Below are 18,986 nucleotides of genomic sequence, written 5' to 3' on the forward strand. Positions count from 1 at the left end.
CGACGACGACCAGTGCAGAAAGCCTGGGCTGGGCTGGTGTTTGGGCAGATGGGCCAACACCAACGGGATGGGCCCAAGTTTACTAGTCGAGCGCGGGGCATGGCCCAAGTTCTCTTCCCCCTCGCGGGATGAGGAAGAGCGGATCGAGCGAGAGGCAGGCACAGAGGCTGAAGAACACAGCCACATCCTCCTCCCAATCCCCAATCCAACCAATCCAATACAGGGAGGCTTCCTCCGTCGTCTTCGCAGCAGATTCGCCTGAATTTGATTTGGGTTTCTGTCTCATCGATGTCGCCGCTCAAGGTGAGGAAGTTCCCCTATTGCCCTAGGTTTTTTTTTCTTTACCAATTTTTCTCAAATCTTCCCCTCCCTAATCAATTCTTTGTCCATTTCTTACCTTATCTGATCAGTGTGCTGCCCGCGGCTTACTAAAATGCCCCCGTCACTGCACCTGCTAGGTCCATTAAGTCGCATGTATATCATGCTGCCTGTTCTTCACGAAATGGAACTGTCTTATGTCCCATCTTATAAAGCCTCAGCGATGTGTGGAATCGAACAACCCCGAGCTGTTTTGTGAAGCTCGATAGTTTTTTACTGTTCAATCTGAGGTCATCAGGCAGGCAAACACTATTACGCTGGACTGTCTCCAAATCTGATGTCTGAATGAAATGAAATGTTTGATTCCATTCTGTTTGATAACTTGGTTGTATATGTGCGTATGAATCTGATTTCATTCTACGCTTGTCATGACCATCTGGCTTAGTGCGTCTGTCATGAAACATTTCAATACCTTCTTTCTTTGCTTGATAACTGAACCAATCACTTCCGTTCCTTTGGCAGGTTCACATCGAAGCCAAACTATTGCCATGTGTTTAGTGATGGATATCAATATCATGAACACCTGATCCAGTTATCCAGCAGATCGAGAGTGGTTTCCTGCTTTCCTTGAGTCCAGTTCATGTCTCAAGAAGTGCCTCACATTTGAGATTTGACAGAACCAGCTTTTCAATGTCTGATCAGCAAAGCCACTCCAGCAGCTATGGACTCCTCAACACTCAGCCGGATGTGCAATGCCTAGTTTGCACAAGACCTTTTACTCTGGATACTGAGATTGCCGATAGCTTTGAAGCTTTAGCCATATGCAGGGAGTGCAAGATGACTGTGCTTAGTGACAACAACAGGGATGAGCCTACCAGAACTAATCGACAAACAAGATGGCGAAGGCAAAGATCCAGGGTTTCAAGGCATGAACCCATAGAGGACGCTTTCTCACAGCAGTTCTCCCAGTTGATCAACTTAGCTAGACAAGGTCATGAAGCAGATGTTGATTCTCCAACAGTCGCACGTCAGCATGCATCATATAGTTCTACGCCAAACCGACCCCAAAGATGGCACGGTTCAGATGATGAGAGTGATGGTTTCAGTTATGCTGATTCTGTGTTTGGTGAAATTGAATCAAATATCAGTTTTGGTGATGATGGTGGGGAATCAGATGCTTCTCTTGAGCACCAAACCACAATGGGAAGGGAGATTGTCATTCAACTTGACAGTGAGAGCTACATGAACACAGATACAGATATTGATCCCATGAATGCTGGACTGGACCAGTGGGATTCAGATGATCCAGAAGATGATGAAGATGAGCAGTCAGAAGAATCTGATTTGGATGAAGCAGGCAACGCCATGCAGGAGCGCTGGCAGCCATGGCATGATATCGCCCCAAGTGAATTGAATGAGCAGGAATCTGAAGATACTGTGTGGACCTGGAGAATAGCTGGAAACCAAGGAATAAATGGGACTAATTTGAATGCAGACACAGAAGGGCGAGAAATCAGGAGACATTTTACTGGGAATCCTGGTGATTATGTTGATGCAAGACAGTTTGAAATGCTTCTAGAACAGTTTGCTGAGGATAACAATACCACAAGAGGACCTCCACCTGCAGCGACATCTTCTGTTGAAAATCTTGCATCTGTGGTCATCTCCACCAGCAATGAGATAAACGGTAATTTAATGTGTCCAGTCTGCAAAGATGAGATGCCTATCAAAACTGTAGCAAAACAGCTACCGTGCATGCATCTATATCATTCATCGTGTATTTTGCCATGGCTTAGTTCTAGGAATACATGCCCAGTTTGTCGATATGAGCTTCCTACAGATGACATGGAATATGAGAGGTCCAAGCGTGCAACAGCCAATGAGGGAGGTGTCCATGGGGTGGAGCATAACCATCTGCAGGAAACTGTTGAAGAAACTTCTTATGAACTTGAGATTGAAGGAATTTCTAATACAGCTGGTGATACAATTGAAGAGACTAATGCACATGAACATGCTGTTTATTCTGCACAGGAGCCAAATGGAGCAAATGGGCGCCATAGATGGCTGTTTATTGCAGCAGCTCCAGTTGTAAGTCTTGTCAGTTTAGCTCTAGTTCTATGCTTCACCAACCCTGCTGGCAATGTTAGAAGGCAACTTTACCATAGATCCCAGAGTACAACTACAACACGTGTAGATACAAGAAGAAGTTGGTGGTCTATGTTCTAATTATCCAGTACATACCTGTTGATCCAAATTGCTGTTTGATGACGTGTGATTGTTGCCAGTGTTGTGTTACTTTTTTGCGAAAAAATTCAAGTTTAATTTGAAGTTCAAACTTTGTGTTTGCTGACGTGATCCATCAAGGGGTTCTTGTAACCAAGTTCAGGAACATAATCCCCCCTCCCCAACCTTGCTCAGTTCAGCAAAAAGCACATACTGGTTCTTGCTGCTGTTCAACTGTTACCTTGTGTTTGGTAGTTTTCTTATATCCGGTTGCTTAGAAGACTGTAAGTATGTAACTAACACTCTGCCTGAAAGTTTGCCCACGCATTCTTCAGCAAGTGCCTAAAAAGATCCGTTGTCTTGAAGACTTGATGTGCATGATACTTGCTATGGTTTGACTCATACATATGACTGTAACTCTGTAAATTCCTATGCTTCATTCTTCTAAACTATACTTATTGCTTAACTCTCCACTTTAAAGTTTAATCCGTGATTAAAAAATCTATTGTTGTTTTTCTGATGTTTGCCTCGTGTTAAAAAGGATACCAATCTCCAATGCTGATAATTCTTCATTTTTTATTTGAAGCTCATGCATAGTGTTTTTTTGTAACTTTGTTCCTTTTTCTTTCCGGTGTACCTCTTGCCACTACAAATCTAGTCTCTTGTATCATGCCAATTATAGAATGCAGAATTATATACTATTGTGTGGAGGCTGTATGTTTTCACGAGGTAAAACAGGAAGGGTAAATTTGCAAGCAGAGTGCCAGAAATCAAGGAGCTACAAGTTTACTGATGAATACTTGCCACATTTTCAAGGTGGTCTCTGCCCTGCACCCAGGATCTGAAAGCAATCTAAACAATGAGAAAAGGTCAGTAGGTCAGGAAAAGGACAAGCCATCACTCATATGTTCATTACCAAGTATTTTAAGCTAGAGCACCATACCAGTAGTGATTGCCTTGGATATGGACCCAGACTGTACTGGACAAAACCTGGTAATGGCAGAGTTGAAGGTGGTTCTTGCATGCCTGCTGACCAAATTCTCATTCTCAATGTCACCCGGGTATCAACACACACCGTCATTTCGGTTGGCCATTGAGCCTGAGTTCGGCATGACCCTCACAGTAACAAGGCTGCCATGATCTCTGTTTTCCTGATGACAAAGTGCTTCCTCTATGTGAACTAAACTTATACAGCAGTGGCTCCTGTTAATTCAGGGAGACTTACCCTTTTGGTGCCTTGGGGCTCGTCAACTGTGCTGCAGTGGAAGTGATCACAAGCCTGCAACATCCCACCATCACCACCTAATGCATCCTCAATGATGCCTGGCTCTGCCACTGTTTATTTAAAGTTCCTCTTGTTTTATTCTATAGTGCCTTCATGACTTCTTGTGATGAATTGAATCACATATTTTTCCTACAGTTTTCTGAGCTCCGGAAAGTATGTAATGGTATTTGATACCTTCTATTTCTCAATTGTGCAATGCTTATACACGTAAAGATTCAAGGTGCCTCCAGCTTGCGTCCTTTTCAGACAGGGTAGCATCCATTGGTGGCTGTCTGACTGCTGAGGTAATTATTTTCCTATTCCTTTTAAACTGCTGCATGTGCCTTTTAGTTTCTTTTTTATTTTTTAAAGCTCTGGAGCTAAATTAGTGTCTTGCAGAATACAGCATGTCTGGAGTGGAACTGAAGACTGGCTCTTATATTTTTGTCAGGGGAAACATGGAGGGCATATTTCGAGTAGATTGGCAGAAACCAATGGTAAGTAGCCATCAATTATTTGATGATATCATACAAAAGTCATCTGGTCAATTGATTGTTAATGGTTGCCAAGGTTTAGAAGCAGCCTATAAAAAAAAGTGCAAAGGTCAAACAAGACTCGAATGCTCGGGATCTTAAAGAAATATAAAGGTGGTTTCTTGAAGACCTAGTGTACTCTAGCATATCTGGCATTGCCTTATATCTGAATATTTCCACAGATTACTTTCTTCCTCTCTTCCTATGCCTCATGGAGGAGTTGCCTGCACTTACTATTGCTCTTCTTATTCTTAGCTTGGCTCTGTCATACTTGTTACACCAGGTATGTCTAAGATCAGAGAACATAAGGAAGAAGCTGAAGCGGCAAGGCATAAAGGGTCCCGAGCCTACTGTGCTCTATGGCAACACCAGAGAGATGAAGAGGATCAAGGAAGGGCTAAAGATTGTGCAGACGCAAGACGCCAACAACTACTTGTCCTCCGTATTCCCTTACCTCCTTCTCTGGAGGGAAACTTATGGTACGTCTGATGCCTGCAAGTGTTTTAATTGTGATTTGGTTTTCTGTTCAATCAGACTGATGATATTGAATTATGTCTTTTGAACAACCACATATTGGGGAGACCTGTACAACTGTGAACTGTTGAAATGTGAATTACCATGCAGAATAAGTTCCAGAATGTCATCACTATAAACATCTAGTTAACAGAAGCATGGGTTGACAACAATCTCTTGAGGAATGAAATTTTAACTGGGCAATTCACCTTATGTTGACTCCTTTTTCCTATGAAAAACAAGAATGAATCATCAATAAATTAAAACAGCCTTTTCTTTCTCTTCTTTTAGTTTACCTCAGGTGTGAATAAATGGGAAATTCTTTAAACTAAACATGTGAGGGAAATGGTAGCATGATGCTCTTCTAAGGACGAAACAAATGTTGTGCTGAAAGTCATTGGTAGCGATAACTCTGTGAATAGATTTTTTGGGGTGTTTACATGCACCTTCCTAGGAATTTCACCGGAAATAACTGGATTTGATTAGACAAGTCTATCTGTTTAACAATATAGTGTTACTTGGAATGTCAGGTCATTCTAAAATATACAGTGTTGGCCATTTGGGCTTACATGCACCTTCCTAAGAAATTTCCACTGGAAACAAAGTCTATCTGGTTAACAATATAGTTTTACTTGGTATCTAGGGTCCTCTTAAAATATAATAGGATCTCTTTCTTTGAAAGGGACATCAGTTGACTTGCGGATTAAAATTTCCGCACTGATTCTGTATGTTGTGTTTCCTGTGGGGAGATTGTGCTTTTCCTAGCTAGTTGATGCGCAAGATCTGCTATGTTAATGAGAATTATAGAACACCCAAAGTTTGATAAACATCCCATTTAAAAAGAATCATATCTATTCTGGTTCTTTTCCACATCCATATCTATTTTCTGGATTATTTGTGTCAATTCTTCTCACAATGATGCAAGTGAATGGTTAATTTTGAACAGGCCCGGTGTTCGTATACTCAACAGGAGCTCTAGAGATACTGCATGTTTCTGATCCAGAAATGGTGAAGGACATTGGTCACCGCACGCCATCAGAGCTGGGGAAGCCTAATTATCTAAAAAGATCTCGCAAAGCCTTATTTGGTGGAGGTTTGTTTACATTGAATGGTGATGACTGGGCCTATCAGAGGAAGCTCATTGCGCCGGAGTTCTTCATGGATAAGATTAAGGTACTGCAGTACAATTGCTTATTATCTTGAGCTGAAAAACATGGAGTGCCAAGAATGCTGTATATGTGCAGGGTATGATAGAGCTGGTTGAGGATGCTACTGCTCCGTTGTTGGAATCATGGGAGAGTTTGCTCAACAATGTAGGAGGGAGTAGGGAGATAGTTGTTGATGATTACTTGCGGAAGTTGTCAGCAGATGTAATCGCCAGGGTTTGTTTTGGGAGTAGTTTCACAAGAGGAGAAGAGATATTTTGCAAGCTTAGGCAGCTTCAAAAGGCAGTTTCTCAGCAAGATGCCCTGGTGGGACTCTCTGCGTTTTGGTAAGTACATAATTTGTCGCAGCAAGAAGAAAGAATTTTGAAATTGATGTAGTATATCGTTAACACTGTTACAGGAAGTACCTACCTACCAGCGCTAACCGAGAAATAAGAAAGTTGGAGGAGGAAGTTCGCTTACTGATCCTGGATGTCATAAAGGAACACAATAACAGCGTGGACAACGACCTTCTTCGCGTCATTATTGATGGCGCAGAAGGTCGGCAACTGCAAGGGCATGATGCCGAGGACTTCATCATCGGCAACTGCAAGGGCATGTACTTTGCTGGGCATGGGACCACAGCAGTCACCCTCATTTGGTGCCTGATGTTACTGTCCACACACCCTGAATGGCAGGAACACGCCCGAGCTGAGGCAGTAGAGGTCTGCCAGGGAGGAGCAACGCTTGATGTGGACGCTCTCCGCCGACTCAAAATTGTGAGCGTTCATCCGTTCTCTATCCATCCATTGCATTGCATATGAACCGCCTAACACTACGAGTTACAAATGCAGATCACGATGGTGATCCAGGAGACTCTCCGGCTGTATCCTCCGGCGTCGCTGATGATGCGCGAAGCCCTGACGGACGTCAAGATTGGTGGCCTGGACGTCCCCGGCGGAACAATTATCCAGGTGGCCAGATCGATGCTGCACCAGGACAAGGATGCCTGGGGTCCGGACGCCGCCGAGTTCCATCCAGACCGGTTCGCCAACGGCGTGGCTGCGGCGTGCAGGCCGGCACACATGTACATGCCGTTCGGACACGGGCCCCGGACCTGCATCGGGCAGAACCTGGCGATGGTTGAGCTGAAGGTGGTGCTGGCGCGACTGCTGAGCAGGTTCGCCTTCGTGCCGTCGCCCAGGTATCGGCATGCGCCGGTATTCCGGCTGACCATTGAGCCTGGCTTCGGCATGCCCCTGGTGGTGACAAGGCTGTGATGATCAGAGCATGGTTCGCGTGTGGCCTGTGTCTATCAATGTCGCAGTGCTTATAGCTTATTGGATGCGTCTTTGGTTGCAAAGTTAATCAGCGATACATTTTGGTAGCAAGATAGAAGACCCTGCTCCTGCTGTAACCAGATAGAAGATGAGCTTGTTACTATTAGTGATCTGCTTGCAAGAAGCAAGTACAATGCATATTCTATAATCTCTATATACATATTCTGTTGGTGTTATTAGTGATCTGCTTGGAAGAAGCAAGGATCAGCCTGTATCAGATTATCAGTGCATTCAGACTGGATCCGGAGTTTCCTGATTAGTATTGTACTAGGTAATAGCCCGTGCTTTGCCACGGGCACACAAAATTTGAAAAAATGTCAATTATTATTTTAAAAAATATCATGCAAAGCACTTTATGAATAGTTCATGGTGAATTCAATTCAAATGCAAATGCAAGATGTTGACCGTAAGCCTAAAGCTACGCTGTCATTCAAAAACAACTGTCACCGTGCCTCGAATTATCACTCGACGTATAATACTAATCACTTGCTGACTTGCAGCTAACGCGTCATTGTAACGTGAGTTTGGAATCAAAAGAGCCATTCGCGCATTGTTGACACGGCGAGCTGCTCTCTGCTTCGGCTGCTACCTGTCTTCATCGGTCCTGCTATCCGGCGCTTAGCAATTTGGGATTCGGTGTTTCCTTCACGCTCTTCTGAAAGTTTTTTTTTTTTTGATACCAACGCTCTTCTGAAAGTTAGGGACTGTGCTAGCCAAAGCGCTCGAGTTAAGTTCAGTTAGCTTCAAAGCTGAAGTCCTGAAGGATGACACCCATTCTCTGCAAACTTAAAATTATGAGCTCATTAGTTCCAGAAACAAACATGTAAGTGGTGAGAATCCTAGAGCATCAGGCATATGTACGAACATGCAAATGGCCCATTTTAACATGTCAGCCTGGGTTCTAGGAGGAAGATAGATAACCAAACAGTTATACTTTGTAAACAATACATATATTCCTAGCAAAGAAAAAGACCAGATAAGCACACTATCTATCACTAAAGGAGACTGAAAATGTAGCCAGCAACTTGCAAACTCCAAAGCAAGAAAAATCCTGGAAGAAAACTATTGATTTTCCTTCAGACAATATCATGCTACAAACATTCGAGGACTATTACAGGAGCAGAAGCCAAGTATGTGCAGATTTGTCCACAGATACCCTTACAAAACAATCCAGACACAGGTAGTATCAGCTTAGAATAACAGGAACAAGGATGGCAAGTTAAGTGAGAATAAGTTGAATGCAGGTTAAATTTGTCACTGTCCTTTGAGAAACAAACACAAAGGAGCAGAAGTATAGCCGCAGACAATGGAAGGGCAAGGGAATGAGCACATGCATTTTTTTTTTGCTTTGCAAATGAAAAACTAAATATGCTCATGGATTGAAATATACCAAAAAAATGGAGCTACAACTTCGTATTACAACGTGCCTCAACTTAGAAGCAAAACAAATTTCCTTTCAAAAGAATTTTACTACAGGACAATTGAACAAACACCATGGTCTAGTTCCCACTACAAGAAATCCTATCCAACTACTCAGTGTTTTGCTTTTCATAACCCTGGTACGATCACAGTTTCTAAATAATTATCACAGTACTGCATGCGTTGTCAAATAGAAGATACTTTACTGATCAAATTCAGAACTCGGATAGAGATAGAGAAGTAGAGATGAGCACCCCCCAGCGTGCACAGGGTCAAATAATTGTGCTCAGTAGATTGGTTCTACCTCTATGAATTATCATATGCACGTCAGTTCAAATAAGTTCAGTTGCAAGCAATGACTTTGCCGAATCAGGAGCTAAAATGTAAACAAAGGCAAGGCACCTAAATTTCCATTTGAGAGCTAAGCTACAACTTTGCACAGAGTTCAACTGCAAGCAGTCAGCATAGCTATATATTCCAAAATTCACATTATACCTTTGGTACCTGAAACCACAAGAGATATGTCTGTATGTAGTGTTGACTGCTGGCTTTTAGTTGACCAATCTGCCAAATTTGCGCCTTCCTAAACCCAGCGGCCGGCGGAACAACTATCTGTGTTCAAGAACAAGCTCCTTTATTAACCAAGCATGCAAGTACGTTGTTTCCCCATCCAGGATGAATGAATGCAAGCATATTTTTGCCTGTAAAAATTAAACCCGCAAACGCTTTAAAATCACAGCTATAACACAACACATTAGCATCGACTCCCCAGAAAGTCATGAACTCTTCCCAAGGTTCCACCTTGCACCATCTCCAAATCCCAATCATAAGTAAAGCAAGAGGCAAACAGATTGCTCCGGGCAGATACAATAAGTTAGCATCTCAAATTATCTTAAATCGGAGAGCTGATGCAGTAGTATAACTCACTGGCAATCAACATGAATATGAATTATACATCCAGGAAGAACTGATTGCCACTGCATATCAAATTAAACCAAGTTATAATGACCAAGCAAAGGGATTAACATGCAAGGAAGAAATAATAACGTAAATTGATTAAACCAAACATTCACTAAAATTTATTAAACCAATCATCCATCAAAAGATCAACCAAGGAATTACATAGAGAGAATAACAAGCAGACAAAGACTACCATATACACTGCTGCAGGAAAATGACACTTCACAAATGACATTACCTGAGACTTGAAACCTCGCCGCTCCCTGCTTCTGTGCTACTTACATGCACAAGCTGATAGCTGAACATGCTTGCCGTGGTCAACCTGATACCGTGGCTGAAAATCAGAGAGAGAAAAGCCAAGCTGTTGCTGCAATCAAAATGGTACAGAACGTCAAAGCCACTAGGTTGCTACTGTTGCTGACCAGCAAGTAGAGAAATTCAAATCAGACGAGAAGCGAAAATTGAACCACAAAGAAAAATGAAAGTGGACGAGTGGCTGCCGCTGCCAAGCAGTTAATCAAGGAGCTTAGGCTGCAATTGGTAGTGACAGCAGAACAGAACCAAATCATTGTTGAAGAGCTGCAGTAACCCAAAGGCAGTGGCTAAAAACCGAGCAGCACAGGCAGAAGATAGTGACAGCCGATTGAACTAGATTGAACTAAATCAAGCGGAACCACAGCAGAGCACAGGGCTGCTCCTAGAAACAATGCACAGAATGATACATCCTTACATCCATGGTTTGCTTGAGATCCAGATAGGAGAGGGGTACATGATAAAGAAGTTTTTGCATGCTTGGCTGGAAATCTGGTTATTCAATGTGCTGGCATTAGAAGCCATCAATTTTTGCATAGCCCATCTGCAGAGTTAACCAAATTAGAATTCGTTTGATATCTTTGGTTAAACTGTTCACCCGACAGATGCTAATTTCTCAATCGGGCACTTGAAATCATGAACTACAAATATTTGATTCAACACCTCCAAGGATGGGAACTCACCACCGAGATCCCCAAATCTGCACGCAACCCCATCTGAAATCCCATCTGAAATCGAAGAAGCGGAAGCGAGGCACCCACCTGATGGATGGGCGGGAACATGGAGCAGGTGCAGACAGGGCACTCAAGCAGCTCGGGCACGCTAGTCGCCGACGGCCCCCCGACCGCTCCTACCGCGCCCGCTGCGCCTGTCCCGACCCCTGCATTCACCTCGCGAAACGCGCGGCCGCCCCCGGCGGAGGGCAGGTGGGCGGGGTGGAGCGGGAGGCCGAGGGCGCTGCGGAGACGGGCAGCGGGGTGCCTGGGCCTGCTGCGGCAGCGAAGGGTGGGCGGCGCAACTTCGGCCCGCGCCTGGTGTCGACGGCCGGGGCGGGCCGCCAGCAAGACCACGGCGCACCGCCCCTCCACCGGGCCGCGGGTCGCCGCGCCCCCACGTCCTCGCTAGCCGCGGGTGGGGAAGGGGAAGAAAACCAGGAGACGCGCTCCACCTCGGCAACCCCGCTGCCCCCGCGATGGCGCCCGACGCCACTGCGGCCTCCACGAGCCGCGCCGTCTTGTGCACGTGGATGTACTCCAGCGCGGCGAGGCTCACGGAGGCATAACCCTCGCCTTCCATGTTCGCGACCCGCCCCGCCGCGCCGCCGCCCGCCGCGCGGAGGACCGAAGGGGCGAGCGCGAACCGTGGAGGGAGTGGGGCCCACCTGTCGGCGCGCGTGGTGATGAGTCTGCCGGCAGAACCGTGTCGACGCCCCCTTGCAGGGCTCCCTGGCAGGGCTTTCCTGCAACCTTCTCTCCTCGACACGGCTCCACTCCAGTCGCTCCCGTGCTCCCTAATCCTGCACCTCCCTATTCCATCCCGCTCGCCGGCGGCGCCCAGATCGCGACCCTGCCCGCGCCGATCACCTCCTCCCATCCTCCCACGAGGGAGGTCCCGGCCCCCAACGCACGTCCCTTGGATTGTCGCTGTTTCCGGCGTCGCCTGAAATCGCCTCCTTCAGCGGTTGGTTGCTCGACGCCGCCGGGGAAGAGGTTCTCGTGCGGGGCTTCGGGCTCCAGCGCCCATGGTGGACATCGACGAGTGCTCGCCGGTGCCCGAGCCCGCGCCGGCAAACCCGGACCCCTCCTCGATCTCCCCGGACGCCTGGCGGCGCTTCGAGAGCGCCACGCTCTCTGTGGTGCACAAGATCCAGCCCACCGTCTCCTCCGAGAATATCCGCGCCGCCATTATCGACTACGTCCAGCGCCTCTTCAGGTTCCACGCCGGCTATCAGGTACTCAGCTTACCTTCCCTGTTACGATTGTTGTTCGGTCTTATTGTTCTGCATCTTAAAGGCTGGGGCTTTATGCATCAATAGCACAGGCGATACACCTAGGTTTTTAATCAGTGTCTGTTGTGCCACCACATTCTATAGATTATGCCAATGGCAGTTTGGGTGCTTCAGGAGGAATCATTAGAGTCTCAGCACCACTGTTCATATTTTAGGTTGTGCCGTTGTGGAATTGAAGTAGGATAAACATGCTAGGCGTGTTCCTTCTGAAGAGTTGGTAGTTGACATGCTTGCTATTCCATTTAGCTCTACTGTAATGGCTGGCATGTGATTTTCCTAACCCTAGCGGTTGCCGCGAAACCAGTATATATACAGGGTTTTGTTTTTGAAATCCTTGTCGTTTGTTGCTGGGTCCTTGAGGTGTCAAGTGTTTATTGGTGATGAATACAGATGCATAATCATATTGATGTACTTTGTCGGTTGCGCACTTGAGTCTCCACGTGATTTGGCAGGGAGGGCCGTTTAATGGGAGTGCGAACTGGCGGTTTACACGTGTCAGTGTACCGCATTAAACACCGTGAATTTTTTTTGGCGTGGATTGGAGGGCTGGGCATACCATTTATCTTATGTCTTTTTTTTTTTGTGATGTGGCCTTTCATACATTGCTCATGTTACTTGAGAAGGAACAGCTACTTCTTTTTTTGTTATGCCCCAGTCAAGGCAGTCAAAACATCTTGTATTCAACTGGAAATAGTCTGTTAGGATCTAATTGTAGGATTGAATCATAGAATTTATGATCCTACCTGCCTGATAATATTAAAATACACCATGTATTCATTTATCATACATTTCTTAAATTGTGTGTTAGAAGCATGTGAACTGTACTACAATTTAATGACCTTTTGTTGTCCATACAAGTAATTAAATATGTGAATGTGTAAAAGGTGGAACATCGGGATTGAAACAGCATTTCTACATAATTACTCATAAATGGTTACTAGGATTGGTTGAATTGGGTAAGGATCATATGTAAGTCGCCATGATGGTTGTACCAAACTTCTGCTGCAATTATATAATTGTGATGATCGGACCAAATTAAGGTCCAATCTATGAGTGACTCAACAATAAATCTAGGATTGATGTAATACATTGAGGCTTGAATCAAGTCTTTGATTTGGCTGTGTGGATTTTTAGGTTATTTGGGATTGTTCGTCATCATATAGCACACATAAGATCTGGCAAACATATGTCACAACTTAAGATAAATTGGCTACAAGATTTATAGGGATGAGTTTAATCATCTAATGGAATGAGAAAGCCACTGAGGTGCTTGTCAATGCGGTACTTGTTTGCTTCTACTAGATGGCATTTCACATGTACACATTTAACTAGTATTGTCACTTCTGTGCATTCATCTGAGTGAGATATCGCTATTTTACCAAAGTTTGTGCTACTCTGGTACTGCAAACTTAACCTTTTATTCTTGTAAAACATAGGTCTTTCCATTTGGATCTGTTCCATTGAAAACATATCTTCCTGATGGAGATATTGACTTGACTGCATTCGGCCCTGCAATTTCCGATGAGAATCTAGCAAATGAAGTATGTGCTATTCTAAAATCAGAAGGGCGGAGGAAAGATTCTGAATTTGAGGTCAAGGATGTCCAGTATATCCATGCCACTGAGGTATTTCAGTTTACCATATTGCTCTTCGTTTCGAATATATATGCAATTTGAGGTCAAACATCAATTTATCATCTTTGAGATTTTTCACTTCAGTGGAGGTGTTTATTTCATATGTACACCACTTGTCCAGTGAGCATACTTTTAACTTCCCTAGTTCCCTTTTAATTTCTTGCACTCTACATGCCAGTGCTCATTTCTGTACATTATGTAAAAAAGTGAGAATTTCCCGTTCTGTGTACTTGAATGCAACTCCCTCCGTTTTGCCTATGATATAAGTGGAACATATGAATGTACCAATATTTCTACATGTGACTTTTTTTCCTTATATTGTTATCCGATGATAGATCTTCCTGATGGCAGGTCAAGCTGGTGAAATGTTTGGTGCAAAACATTGTTGTAGACATCTCAGTTAATCAGATTGGTGGGCTCTGTACACTTTGTTTTCTTGAGAAGGTAATACTTCAAAAGTTGCTTCGTTGTTTCCGTTGTCTTTTCCTTAAACCTCAGATCTGATACTCTTAATAGCATGTTCTCTTATCTACCTACTTGAGCTTGGACTTGTGAGGATTCCTGCCTCTTTTGGAGTTACTTATGCCAGACTGCAGTGTTAAGCTCATCGATACCAATTTTGTTTGTAGGTTGATCAAAATTTTGGAAAAAAACACCTCTTCAAAAGAAGCATAATGCTAATCAAAGACTGGTGTTATTATGAAAGCCGCATTCTTGGTGCTCACCATGGTTTAATTTCTACCTATGCCTTGGAGACATTAGTGCTATACATTTTCCATATCTTCCACAAGTCTCTGGATGGTCCATTAGCTGTAAGTTTCGGCATAACTTTTGCTGCTGCATGTATAAGTTTTCTTTGTCACCTTATCAAAGTTCTTCAAGATACATAACTTCCCAGAGGTGAGATGACTATCTGCCCTTCTGCAGGTCCTCTATCGGTTTCTTGACTATTATAGCAAATTTGATTGGGATAATAAGGGAATCAGCTTGTTTGGTCCTGTTTCATTATCTTCACTACCTGATCTAGTTAGTAAGTTAATGAACTCTTAATTATGCCGTATGTTGGCTATTTTTGTGACTGAAATTATTGGCCATTGACATGGTTTTTGTTGAACAGCCGACCCGCCTGATACTCATGATGATGGTTTTCTTCCACGGGAGGAGTTTCTCAAAGAATGTGCTGAGGCTTTTAGTGTCCCCAATAAAAACTCTGAGAAAGATGCACAAGTATTCTCTCGAAAATTTTTTAATATAGTTGACCCACTGAAGCAGAATAACAATCTTGGACGCAGTGTCAGCAAAGGTTTGTTTCTTGCCTCTAGATCTGAACTGTGGTAGCACCGTAGCAGGATTTCTAGCTTAATTGTACTGTTCCATGCATAGGAAATTTTTACAGAATACGCAGTGCATTTGATTTTGGTGCTCGTAAGCTTGGGAAGATTCTTCAAGTGCCTGCCTGTTCTACTGTCAATGAAGTGAATCAGTTTTTCCGGAACACGTTAAAGAGAAATTGTACCGGGTTAAGACTAGATGTTTTAGTGAGCTCTTCTGATGATGATCTGCTGTCTGATCATGCTACCAATGATTCCTTATCACTGAGCTTGAATGTGGAAAGTATCAAGGGCAGTTCACCTTTATACAGCAATTCCTGTGGCAATCTGTCTTCTCAGTTTAGTCACATCGACACTTCAGATTCCAACAACCATGGCTCAATAAAGCAAAAACAATGTAACTCTGTGGCTGGGCACAAGGAGATAGTGTCCGTTTCTGGTGGGTTGATAGGTACCAATGCCACAGATTATGCAACTACTGATTCAGGAACTGAGAGGAATGGTTGTGACTTCTATGAAGCTTCACAAATAGCTAGTGAAACCTGTACCTTGCCATCTGGGAGACGCTGTGCCCCACATCAATTTTACCAATCAGAAAATGGTAAGGATGTTGATGTTAGAGATGACACAGATCTGCCACACCATGGGATGCCAGCAAATCAGTTTACAGGCAAATCTTACCACTCTTTTGAAGGTGCTAAGTATCACAATGTGTTTTCAAGAAGCTTTCCAGCACCCCTTGAGCATAATGCTTACTCTCCTGCTGGCTTAGTCAATGGTCTGGCCACATCTAATTCAATGTTTACACCTGAAAATTCACAACCTGGTGGTACCATCAATGACATTGTGCCAGATCTCACTGGAGATTTATTAACAAATTTCAATAATCTTCTGTTTGCTCAAGGTTGCCAGCAAGGTAATCCAGTACATCATTATTACTATCCAATGCCTCCAACACCCCTGCAATATCAGAACATGCGCCCTTCAAATGGTCTTGGCAGAAAAAATTCATATGGATACACTGGCATGAATGGAGCAATCCCTAGTCCCCCTTATCCACCTGGCTATGTTGTGTGGAGGCCAGTTTATCAAACAGATGATCATATTCCTATGAGGGGCCATGGAACAGGCACCTACTTTCCTGACCCAGTATGTTCCCTTCTTGGACATTCATCTTGTGCTTGTAAAACTTAAATCATCACTTTTGAATAAGCTCTATCTGTCTCTTGCTCATCTTTGTTCCACATGATATACATGCGAATGCACACACTAATGTTCTTATAATTCATTTATTATGTTATTGGGTTCCTATTCTTTTTATGCAATAACCTAGAAGATGCCCCCATTATGCTTATGTTTTTACTGCAGAATAGCATTAGTTTTGCTAGGTTAGGTGTCAATTTTGTATTATTTGGACAGCTTTATCTAGTGGGCATGCTAATTTGGTCTGCCTTGTTTGATATTGTAGAATTTGCGCAAGGACAGGCCACCTGTTGGACACAGGGAGAGAGGAAGGAATCATTTCTCTTCAAATAATTATCAAAAGTTTCATCACCATGTCAGAACAGATATGCCTATCGATATGGTACCTCTTCAGGAATCACGGCATGATGTACCACTGCAGATATATGTTCCTGGTGCAAATGATCATGCAATACCATCTCCAATGAATATGCCAATGCCATCTCCATCTTCCCAGTCTCCAAGGGATCCATTGAAGGTACCAGCTCATTCTCCATCTTCCCAGGTTCGAAGGGATAATTTTCATGGCAATGGTTTCATGGTCCCGCAAGACAGTAAACTTGAGTTTGGGACCTTGGGGACAGTGCCTTTGGAAGTTACCTCCAAGGACCATGCTAACAGATCAGATTCTGCCTCCAGCAATCAAGTTTCTGAGTCTGTGAGCCGCATGCCTGCCACAAAAAACACCGTAGCAGGTTTGAATGGAATGAGGTAAGTATTTGATGGGATGGACATGTAATTTAGTGCCCATTTCCATGTTACAATAATGAGATGTTTTAGCTCTTTGTTGGTTTGGTGTTTATGCAACGTTATTTAGATCCTTTTGTGATGTTCACTGTTGGGCATTAATATTTGTATTAAATTACAACCTAGGCCCCTAAACTTTCAAGAATGTCTTACTGAGGTCCTTGGTCTTGAGAACTGTGCACGTGTACCCCCTAAACTTGTATAATTGGGCCAGTTGAGGTTCAGTCTTTTTTAATTCATAGTTGCAAATAATGCCAGGCGATCTAATTTGCCATTGGCCGCATGATTATTATCATGTAAAATCTACAAATTAAGTGGTATCCTTGGATTTGGATGAGGCTTTTCAGATGTGTTTGGGCAAATTTTACTGGCTTACTCTAATTTTGCTACTGCCATACATTTAGACCATGTTTGGGGATATTGATGTGCATTTCTCAAACACATGGGACATGTCCTACACCATACAGTTATGCTAATTTAAAAAACTACTTTTCTTTATAAAAAGAACCTACTTTTGATATGCTCTAACCACACTTGTTTTCAAGGTAGAAAGCATGCTAGTTCAGCTTGAAAATGTACTCCTTTTCCCTCATGTGCCACATTCACCCTGTAGACTTTGCACTCAGTTTTCAGAGTTTACAATGGCTGACCCGAAATTGTAAAATTTACAGGAATGCTCAGCCATACAGCCTCAAGGACAGTGGTGACTTTCCACCGCTACCCTGAGAGGCAGCACAGGCTAAGAGGAAACACTGATGAATGTGTGCACCCATAGCAGCAATGGCAAACACCATATTGTACATCCTGTCATTTCATCCTCACTCCAGTGGCCTGTCATGTCTGCTGCAATGCAGCATGTGCTTCTGTAACTGAAATTTCACACCCGCATTTGACTAGGAAAAAAAGGATGAGAAAGAATAAGAAAAGGAAGAATGAAAGAAAGAAGGGACGCTGAGACTTGATGAGATATAGATACTTTTTGGGGGGGAAGTCCCCTTGTTTCTTGTCTACAGATTATGGCGGTCCCTCAGAGGTCGTGAGGGAGAGGATATGTTGAAGATATAGAGATAATTAGTTCTGTTGTTTTGAGCTTAGGATCATTGGAGAGCTGGATCTCTCCATGTCCATGTGTAATGAGATAGTGTTTTAGCCACAGTTTGCCTTTGGAGGGAGGTCTTGTGTTGAAAGGCCCCGTTGCTTGAAGTAATTTTAGCTGCTTGAAAAATGGTAGGTATACAGAATGTCTGTTAATTATAACAGTCTTAATAGAAGCATCTAGTCTTTGCCAAAAGAAAATGCCTTTTATTGTGTGTTCCCATGTCAGTAATCTGGAATTTGTGACAGTTTTTCCTCGAGATTTTGAAACTCCACGTCTCAGCCTTTGGGGAAAAAGAAAACTGCGTAATGTTTAGTCACAGAAAAAAGTTGTTATTCGAGCATAGTAAAAATAATCTAGTATGTGAGCGAGTATATGCATATGCAGATAGGATAATATGGGGTTGTCTTCATTTCCCAACTGGTAAAACGACTCCTCCACATACCAGATTGTCTTCTGACTCCTGTCCATTTTTTCAATTCTAGAAGCAATTCCATGTTGACTGGCTCCATGCGTCTGGACTAAAATTCTTCATGTTTCTCTAACTCAGAAAATCAGGAGTGGTTCTAGATGATTCCCAGGTTCCAGGAATTTCTTAAAGGGGTCTAATGTTAACTTCAGATGTTAAATTTGAATTTAGGTCTTCTCAGTTGTTAGGGTTCAGTTACCTTGTCCAGTGATATTAGTCAGTCATGTTCACTGATAACTATATTTGAGTATGGATGATTGCCTAGATTTGTTCTGCATCTTTTGTCACTCTGGTAAAAGAAAAATACACCTTCTTGCCGGCTACATTTAATTACTAGTCCCAGTTGTTTGAAAAACTTGCAAAGCAGTTTGTTACTAGTATATTGCCTAAGGGGTCGCATCTCCTAATCCCCTGCTCACTATATGTTATTTT

General features: G+C 43.4%; 3 protein-coding genes and 1 long non-coding RNA gene across 13 annotated transcripts; 3 read left to right on the top strand and 1 right to left on the bottom strand.

Moving 5' to 3' along the window:
- Nucleotides 1-107: 107 nt before the first annotated feature.
- LOC105913458 lies at nt 108-2,906 on the top strand. The gene is made up of 2 exons (XM_004977343.3): nt 108-303; nt 841-2,906. Exon 2 carries the CDS (start codon nt 1,009-1,011, stop codon nt 2,542-2,544), a length of 1,536 nt encoding a protein of 511 aa, XP_004977400.1. The 5' UTR covers nt 108-303; nt 841-1,008; the 3' UTR covers nt 2,545-2,906.
- Nucleotides 2,907-3,232: 326 nt separating this feature from the next.
- On the top strand, nt 3,233-7,512 carry LOC101778333 (cytochrome P450 714C3). 3 transcript variants are annotated; one of them, XM_022828358.1, is made up of 8 exons: nt 3,233-4,110; nt 4,205-4,302; nt 4,376-4,452; nt 4,622-4,817; nt 5,798-6,024; nt 6,096-6,343; nt 6,418-6,775; nt 6,851-7,512. In XM_022828358.1, exons 4-8 carry the CDS (start codon nt 4,715-4,717, stop codon nt 7,274-7,276), a joined length of 1,362 nt encoding a protein of 453 aa, XP_022684093.1. In that variant the 5' UTR covers nt 3,233-4,110; nt 4,205-4,302; nt 4,376-4,452; nt 4,622-4,714; the 3' UTR covers nt 7,277-7,512. The 3 variants fall into 3 exon arrangements, with proteins under 3 accessions (XP_022684093.1, XP_012703108.1, XP_012703109.1); XM_012847654.2 differs by lacking the exon at nt 4,376-4,452; XM_012847655.2 differs by lacking the exon at nt 4,376-4,452 and having other exon boundaries at nt 4,212-4,302.
- Nucleotides 7,513-7,641: 129 nt separating this feature from the next.
- LOC105914839 lies at nt 7,642-10,923 on the bottom strand. 8 transcript variants are annotated; one of them, XR_002678577.1, is made up of 4 exons: nt 10,789-10,923; nt 10,446-10,571; nt 9,251-10,082; nt 7,642-8,114 (listed from the first exon to the last, which is right to left on the bottom strand). It is a non-coding gene; the product is annotated as an uncharacterized LOC105914839 (long non-coding RNA). The 8 variants fall into 8 exon arrangements; XR_002678573.1 differs by having other exon boundaries at nt 10,711-10,843; XR_002678574.1 differs by lacking the exon at nt 10,789-10,923 and having other exon boundaries at nt 9,251-9,732; nt 9,954-10,082; nt 10,446-10,661.
- A 582-nt stretch (nt 10,924-11,505) lies between these two features.
- Nucleotides 11,506-18,239, top strand: LOC101777937. The gene is made up of 9 exons (XM_004977340.3): nt 11,506-11,978; nt 13,472-13,660; nt 14,021-14,113; nt 14,299-14,481; nt 14,597-14,699; nt 14,787-14,972; nt 15,053-16,149; nt 16,469-16,953; nt 17,661-18,239. Exons 1-9 carry the CDS (start codon nt 11,769-11,771, stop codon nt 17,713-17,715), a joined length of 2,601 nt encoding a protein of 866 aa, XP_004977397.1. The 5' UTR covers nt 11,506-11,768; the 3' UTR covers nt 17,716-18,239.
- Nucleotides 18,240-18,986: the final 747 nt, after the last annotated feature.

The sequence above is a fragment of the Setaria italica genome, chromosome VII, assembly GCF_000263155.2.
Source record: "Setaria italica strain Yugu1 chromosome VII, Setaria_italica_v2.0, whole genome shotgun sequence".
NCBI lineage: Eukaryota > Viridiplantae > Streptophyta > Magnoliopsida > Poales > Poaceae > Setaria > Setaria italica.